The 8,896-nt window shown below is 33.8% G+C and overlaps 1 protein-coding gene across 1 annotated transcript; it reads left to right on the top strand.

The window, feature by feature from the left end:
• The first annotated feature begins 263 nt into the window (after positions 1–263).
• ing4 (inhibitor of growth family, member 4) lies at positions 264–8,743 on the top strand. The gene is made up of 8 exons (XM_046844461.1): positions 264–551; positions 3,042–3,113; positions 3,223–3,389; positions 4,369–4,468; positions 4,601–4,715; positions 4,818–4,962; positions 6,332–6,393; positions 6,479–8,743. The coding sequence occupies exons 1-8, from the start codon at positions 515–517 to the stop codon at positions 6,516–6,518; spliced, it is 738 nt and encodes a 245-aa protein (XP_046700417.1). The 5' UTR covers positions 264–514; the 3' UTR covers positions 6,519–8,743.
• The last annotated feature ends 153 nt before the right edge of the window (positions 8,744–8,896 follow it).

Raw genomic sequence — 8,896 nt, 5'->3', positions numbered from 1 at the left:
ATACTTTTGGCATACGGCTGGGGTTGCTAAAACAGAAGTTAAAATGGATTGGAATAAAGGGCAAAAGTACATGTATTGTGTAATGTTATGTAAAAATAATGTATTTTGTTTTATTGACTGTTTAATGATTTGGGATTTTTTTTTGTTATCTTATTCATTTCAGCCATAGATTCAGCATGACTTTTATTGGTGTGCGCAAACAACAAAAACCCTTCATGACCTCTTCGGGCTTCCGTAATATTTGCAAGGGCCAATCGTTGGTTTGTTGATCGGTGTTTCGATTCTCGATTTATCGGCCCTGTCCAGGCCATCCGGCATCGCGCAGTGTATCACCAACAAATCATTCCGGCTACAGTCATCAAGTTGCTCTCAGCTGCCTTTTGAGGAACCGCGAGTCTGTTTGGAGTTATCACGATACGTTCAACTGGATCACGGCGTGTTTTTTTTGTTTCTGTTTTGTTAAAGCACATTTAAACCCCGGAGCCCGGAACAACTTTTGTTTGTGTTTTTCAAGATGGCGGCAGGAATGTATCTGGAGCACTATCTGGACAGTAAGCCTTTTGTCTTGATTCAAATCCAGAGTGTTTTAAAGTGAATACTTTAATACACTTTACATAGTGTGATCTTATAGAGTTATATAAGAAGACAAGAGAGAGCTGTATTTACCCTGAAGGACCCGGAAACTGTGTTCATTTGCCTGGGTGGTAATGCTTTTTATAATGTTAGCGAACCAGCTAGTCATACTATAATATACTATATATTATACTATATTATATATTATATATTATACTATATTATATTATATATTATACTATATTATATATTATATATTATACTATATATTATACTATATATATTATATATATATATATATTATACTATATTATATTATATATTATACTATATATATATATATATTATACTATATTATACTATTATATATTATACTATATTATATTATATATTATACTATATTATATTATATATTATACTATATTATATATATATTATATATTATATATTATACTATATTATATATTATATATTATACTATATTATATTATATATTATACTATATTATATACTATATTATACTATATATATTATATATTATACTATATTATATATTATATATTATACTATATTATATATTATACTATATTATTATTATTATTATATTATATTATATATTATACTATACTATATTATATTATATATTATTATACTATATTATATATTATATTATACTATATTGTATATTATACTATACTATACTATATTATATATATTATATTATACTATACTATACCATATTATATATTATTATACTATACTATATTTACTGTATTATACTATATTATTATTATTATTATTATGTACTGTATTATAGTGTATTATACTATATTAAACTATACTATATTATAGTGTATTATTCTATTTTAATATTATTCTATATTAAAATATACTATTATACTATATAGTATAAAACACTATAATACAGTATTCAACTATACTATATTTACTGTATTATACTACTATAAACTATACTATATTATTCTGTACTAAATCATAGTGTATTATACTATATTAAACTATACTACACTATTATATAGTATATAATACAGTATTAATGTATGTCCTATACTGTATTATAGTCTATTAGACTGCATTAAACTATACCTTATCATATAATACTATACTGTATTATACTATATATTAACTATAATACACTATTATACTATACTGTATTAAACTATACTACACTATATTATACTATTCTGTATTATTTTATACTGTATTATTGTGTATTATATTATATTATATATAGTGTAGGTTAGTAAAAATTATGTATAGTCCTGAAAGAGAAAATAAGAAGAACTTTATTCAATTGGCTTTAAATGATATAAATCCCAATGGGTTGCTGCACATTATGTACAGAATAAGAGCTTATATTTTATATATGTACAAATGTAAATGAATATTTTAAAGGAAAAAAAAACCCACATTTGTTTCATATTAACCAAATAAATGCTTTAACTAAATAAATTCAACACAAATTATTTAAGAAATAAAGGTCTTTTAATGGAGTTTTATCTTGAAATAATGAAATGTATTAATAGAAATTTTATTATTAATTATAAAATAAAGTAAAATGTTAATAGCATTTTTTTGGGGTGGCGTCCGTTTATCACGGTTTTTCGCTTAGTGCGAGCGGTTTTGAAAAAAAACGCTGGATTACTGTACTGCTGCGCAAAAGGAGGATCAGATGAAATATAGGCCATTTTCCAAAACACCATTAATGGACATTTGCCATTAATTGACCCCTAAGTGCAGGTCTGGTGTGTCTCGCACTTCCTGCATTTCCATGAAGGGCACGTCCGTACATTCTGGCAAAAAAGTGTTTCGGATATAGTTTTTCATTTGCTGTTACTTTGTAGTTATGGGTTTTTTTTGTACGGAAGATACTTTCACATCTACTTCTGTAAAGTCATTGGATAAATGAATGAATAAATGAATAGATTTCTACTCACTCTGGGTGGGATGGATTGTCAATGATTGGGATTGCGAACGCCTGCAGGTTTTGTTCGAACGATATTTTGGGTTTTTAATCACCAAAAAAAAGGTTTGGGTTTTTTGCTCCCCAATAAACCGTTTGTATTTATGGCATATGGCAGATGCTCTTATCCAGAGTGTTTTTACAGTTACCTTATTTATGCTAATGAGCAGTTTTGCTGATCTTTGAGGCACGCATTGTCGTTGTTCAAGGGAAAATATAATATGACCACACCCAAAAACATTTAATACAATACCCGCCTCAATAGCTTGAATGAATATTCGGGGCATGTGAAATCTTACTTTTATTCATAATAATACAATAGTCCATTGTTTTCTGTGTCTGTTTTTCCACTGAATACATTACAACATGATTGTACTCAAACAGCAGTGATGGTAAAATCATTACTATTGGTATTGCAGGTTTGGTTCCACGTCACTCTCTACTTTCCATCATCTCAAACTTGTGCTTTTCTGCTTTTCCTTAGGTATAGAGAACCTTCCCTTTGAGCTTCAGAGGAATTTCCAGCTGATGCGAGACCTGGACCAGCGGACTGAGGGTAAAGCGTGGCGGTTACCGTTAGTCAAAACGAAACCGCCTTTGGTTATTATCAATAAAAGGATTATTCTGAGTATTTATTGTTGTTAGTGTTTTGTGCTTTCTTATAGAGTTGAAGGGACAGATCGATTCCCTAGCTCGCGACTACACCGCAAACGCCCGGACACTGTCCTCAGAGCAGAAACTGTCTCTCCTGAGGCAGATCCAGCAGTCCTATGGAAAGTGCAAAGAGTTTGGCGATGACAAGGTCCAGCTGGCCATGCAGACGTATGAGATGGTTCGTCCGATTTTATGGAATTTTGTTACGGGTCATTTAATTTTACAGCTGATGTACAAAAAAACACAGATCTTCAGTCTTGGTTTATGTTTGAATTTCAGGCGCATGTTGTGTATCGAGTGTTTTTTTTTTTTTTTTATATCAGTGTTTATTTATTCTTATATTGTTCATCATGATCTACAGTTTTTGAGACACATGCATGTTCTTTTTTGTTTATATGCAACTAAATAGGTAAAAAAAAAAGAAAAATAAATTAGACAGTAAACGATGGGAGAAATGTTCTGTCTACAAAAGAGTGCAGATTTGACATTTTTCACTCTATTAGAAGAACTTCTGTAAGGCAGGGAACAGGAAAGATAAACCGAACCACCCGTTCCACACTTCAACACCGTGCATTTCCATCCGGCTTGCTTTTAATCGAAACCAACTTCACCAGCTACACCTGAAGTGTACGTCCAAGCTCTGTAAGTGTTAGTGAGCTGGAGCGTTCTCTATTATGGTAAATCCTATTGAACTGCTCTGGGAGGAACTGGATCACAAGGTTAGAAAGAAATCTCCAATTAATGAAGAACACCTTTTGCAAGTGTTTGGCAAGAGACATGGCAAAGTGTTTCAGCTGAATGTTTGGAGAAACAAACTGGGAGGATTTTTCAAAGAAAATAAAAATGTATCATCTGTACATTTATTTATATGTTTGCTCAAAGTAAATCTTTATCCCATGAAATGACCTAGTTTACACCATATAAACAAAAAGAACATGTATGCGTGTCTCAAAAAGTGTTCCCAAGCGTTCGGCAGCCACTGAATATTTTTATTGCAACAGTTAAGGTAGTTTTAAGGAAATTGCTGATTATTGGTCTTTTTTTTTAATGAATGAATAATGATATATATTTTTTAAAAATGTGCACATTTTTATACACATACATTTTATCACGTTATCTAAAACAATTCTGTTTTCTTTTTCATCCCTCACCCTAAGGTGGATAAACACATCCGGAGACTGGACACGGATTTGGCCCGCTTTGAGGCCGACCTGAAAGAAAAGCAGATCGAAAGCACAGACTACGATTCTACCTCCAGTAAGAGAAACGAGATTAAGCGCTAAATCATAAAGTGTGTTGCTCCAGCCTGTGCGTGTCTGTTATATCGAACACGTGTTGTAGAATGATGGAGTTTATTTGTTTACTTACTACTTCTGAATTGCTTTCAAGGTGACCTCCGGGGGCCTAAGGAGAAAAAGGTGTCTCGCACCAGGTCAAAGGTCAAGAACTCAGATGATGACTGCAGTCCTAAGAGTAGCCAGAAGAAGGTCAAGCTAACGCAAACGTAAGATGACAACAAGATGATTGGTATTTTTTATTTATTTTTTTCCCCCCTGAAATGCATTTGTATACTAGGAATAAACAAAATCATTTTTCTCTCATGCAGAACTGAGTTCTCCGCTCCAGCTGTGAATTTTGGCAACGTTCACCCCTCAGATGTGCTGGACATGCCCGTGGACCCGAATGAGCCGACGTACTGCCTGTGCCACCAAGTCTCTTACGGGGAAATGATTGGCTGTGACAATACCGATGTGAGTCCAGTGCCTTATTTGTTGTTCATTTTCAGTTTGCACAGTCGGTTAGAATATTTACTGTGGGATTTAACGCTGTCTGTTCTGTTTTTAATAACGACTCCTTGTTTGGCATATTATACAGTTTTACTTTTGAGTTCTGAAATCTTTAGATTTTAAATATTAATTCCATGCTTGAATTCATTGTTGCTTCTCGGTCTGCATATTTATCAATGGCATAGTGGTTGACATGCAGCGCTCTCACCGCTGCGGCCCGGGTTTGATCCCCGGTCAGGGAACCAACCCAGCCACTCTTAGTGCCGGTCCCAAGCGCGGATAAATGGGGAGGGTTGCGTTAGGAAGGGCATCCAGTGTAAAAACATGTGCCAAATCAAACATGCGGAGGATATTGTGAAATACATTGGCGGAAACAATAAATGAGTATAATGCAGAGGTGGACCGATAGTGACAAAAATTTTAGTGATAGCTAGGTTGGATTGTACCTCCCAATAAACAATTAATCAACAGATTAACAGAACGCAACCCAGAAAACTATTAGTATGGATTTTTTGTAAAAAAAATTGGTACAAATAAAATACACATCTGTATGACCCAAATGTGGTATACTATTTAGGTTCAATTTTTCCACTTATTACATTTAATCTAATCAATTTAATTTGTGCTAATATATTTGATTAATCAAAGTAATCAATATAAAGAAATGTGTATTGCATTCATTTCATTTATTCAATTAAATTTTTCAAATATTTAAAAATTGTGTATTATATTTAACCAAGCAGGCGTTTTATTTAAAATTGTTTTGAAAGCGTAAACTGTTGTTCACAAAAAGTCAATAAAAAAACTACGAGCAATTTTATATTTTGCATTTCTTCCCCTTGAACTGAACCGTGACTTAAAAACCGCACCGAACCGTAAATTTTGTGTTCCGTTATACACCCCTGATATTTACATAACTAGCTAAACTAAAGCAGTATTACAAATCGAAACCTCACTTTATAATTCTAAACATCTGAAAGAACAAATCGTTATTTACTAATAATTTCATATTTGTTGGTTATATCACAATTTGAGCACAAGAAAAAACGAGTAAAATTCACCCTGCAAACGTGACACTACAATCTACTATTAATATCACATCTAAGCAGAAAATCTTTTTGTTGTTGTTTTTTTTAAATGGAAGCATGTGACAATTCAAATCGATACAATGTTTCTCTGTTTGCTAAATATAATGATATAAAACGCACACTTTTATATATTAAATGCAGGACATTATTAGGACTTATGCTTGGGCATCATAAAGGAAACGGTATAGAAATAGAGCTCTGAGGGCTCAGGGATATAACGTGTGCATGTGTGTTTGTCTCCATAGTGCTCTATCGAGTGGTTCCACTTTGCTTGTGTGGGCCTGACCACTAAGCCCAGGGGAAAATGGTGAGTGCCTGTGTGATTTGAAACGGTACCTTTGCACATTTTTGGTAGGCGAAGGTTAAACTGTTTGTTTTCTTTCCCCATATAGGTACTGCCCAAGATGTTCACAGGAGCGTAAGAAAAAGTGAACGTTCTCAGACGAAATAATAACACGCAGTACGCATTTGAGAATGCGCTAGAAAACAAAGGAATCGAGGTGCAACCCACCTCCTCCTACAACAAACCCCCAACCTCTAATCCCAAACCCCAAACTCTCTATAGACACTAATATAAATTCATGCTCCGCTTAAATCTGGTGCTTGTCCTCCTCTCTTCTATCCTCACTTTCTTCTCTCTGTATGACCGAAAGCAGGGAGGACGGATGGATGAAGGTGCTGTACTTATAACTGTAGCTTAATTTATGGTTCCAGTAACGAGTTACTTGTGTTTTTTTTTTTGTTACTTTTGCTTTTTTATATACATGTTTACTTTGAATGGTTGTTGCATTGTTTGGTTGCTTTTATATACATTTAATTTCTTTTTATGGTTCTACACACATAGCAGTAGATAAATCAGGGAGCATGACACTCAGTCCTTAAGTATGGTATGTACTAGGCGTCCTTACTTGCTGTTCTTTAGGGGTTTTCGAGTCAAACACTGGCACAAGCTACAACTAATACACACATGGTTCTTTTTTAGAGACTGTATTTGAACAAAACTCTTTGATATTCTCATTCCTTCGCGATAATTTCCCCCCCCCTCGTTATTGGAAAAGTGTGCCCCACCCCCATTCATGGGAACCGTATTTAGGGGGAACGTGCTGGGCGTCACAATGAATTTAATACCTGCACAACCCAATGCACATGAAACCGGTGACTTTTCCCACTTTGGTCCACATTTCAGGTTTATTAGCTGCTGTGAAGGAAATTTCCTCTGGTGCTCATAATCGTTCTTCAATGAACTTTTTTTTTTTTTTTTTTTTTTTTTTTGAAAATCGAACTGATTGCATTAAATACCACACATACACGCACACACGTAGACACACGGGGGGAAGAACAAGTGATGAGTGTTGTGTTTTTGTTTTTTTGTTTTTTGAAAATGTTGTGACTTTCATGCATTCATGTAACAATGCTGATCAGTTCCTTCGCGTATTAATCCCGCTGTATTACTACAACACAAGCTGCGAGCAAACAAGGTCGTATTTGCAACTAATTTCGACTTTAACACTCTGTTTGACTGGATTCTGGTGCTCCTGCCAATATTACAATAGCAGGCTGAAAGGGCGTGAAAGTAACCGTTACACTCATGTTAATCTCTTCATCACATGGCTGGTGCCGGAGGTTAAGGTGCTCCTGTTTGTTCAACCTTGACTTCAATATTTAATACGTAATTTGCTAACGTTATTTGAAGGGTAACTACATCATACATCCATAAGCTACGCATCCATACATTATATTTTAGAAATCAATGCTGGATGGAGAGCTTATTCAAGGTTTAAGTCAAAACTCGTGAGGTTTTTTTTTTTGTCACTTTGTTTTTACATAGAAGAGAGAAAAGACCGACCTTCATTGTTTTAATTGTACGGTTGTTTTATTTATTTAATTTTTATTCTTGCGCTGCAGATTTTTTATTTGGTTTGACTAATAGAACAAAAGGTTCAGAGATTCTACAGAGCAGACAATATGGACAAAAGTTTCTGGACACCAGACCATTATATTTCTATTTGCTTTTCTATTTTTTTCCTTTTTTTTTTTTTTTTCTCTCTCAACCCATTCTGCATTTAGTCCCCATTTCCTGTTATAATAACCTTCCTCTTCTGGGAAGGTGTTCCACTAGATGTTGCGTTGTGTTTTTCATTGTAGTTTTTAATTCAACTTAAACCACGAATCGAACCCATGATAGATCTACTGGCTCTATAAAGGGAAAGATGAAAGGTGGACACTAAGATATACTTTTATATTTCGGAGGCCTCTTTTCTCTTTGATGTAAAAACAAGACACATTTCATGAAAATCTTTCCAACTTGCAGGTTTTGACCTAAATGTAAAAAAAAAAAGTTACCCATAGGTTCTAGTATATCTTTAATTAAGTGTGCTTATTTAGGCTGAATAGCTATTACAGAGTGTGTGTGTGTGTGTGTGTGTGTGTGTGTGTGTGTGTGTGTGTGTGTGTGTGTGTGTGTGTGTGTGTGTGTGTGTGTGTGTGAGAGAGAGAGAGAGTGATTAGAATATATCAGCCTTAAGGTGAAATTTGCATGAAGTGTTAGTGAAGGTACTTTGATTGTGATTTGATTGTTACAGAAGTTTATACTAATGTCAGATCCTCTGTTTAGTGTCTTCCATGTTGACTGAACAACGCCTGATGTCTGGAACAGATCTGTGTGTCCGTGTGTTTTTTATTGTAATCTTTCCTTCTGAGTTCTGAATCCCATCGGTTTTCTTTATTCCTCTAAATAATATAAGCATTAGAATGTGTTGTTTCTATTTCTCTTTCTTTGTCATGCATTCTAATATTTATTCTCTCCTTTG

The sequence above is a fragment of the Silurus meridionalis genome, chromosome 29 (genome assembly GCF_014805685.1).
Source record: "Silurus meridionalis isolate SWU-2019-XX chromosome 29, ASM1480568v1, whole genome shotgun sequence".
NCBI classification, from domain to species: domain Eukaryota; kingdom Metazoa; phylum Chordata; class Actinopteri; order Siluriformes; family Siluridae; genus Silurus; species Silurus meridionalis.
Note: the sequence above shows the minus strand (reverse complement) of the source record. Positions and strands in the feature narration are given on the sequence as shown.

Coding starts and splice junctions, on each gene's coding strand:
- ing4 (XM_046844461.1), top strand. CDS start 515: ATGGCGGCAGGAATGTATCTGGAGCACTATCTGGACA. Junction 4,716..4,817: donor AAGGTCAAGCTAACGCAAAC/GTAAGATGACAA, acceptor TCTCTCATGCAG/AACTGAGTTCTCCGCTCCAG. Junction 4,963..6,331: donor TTGGCTGTGACAATACCGAT/GTGAGTCCAGTG, acceptor TTGTCTCCATAG/TGCTCTATCGAGTGGTTCCA.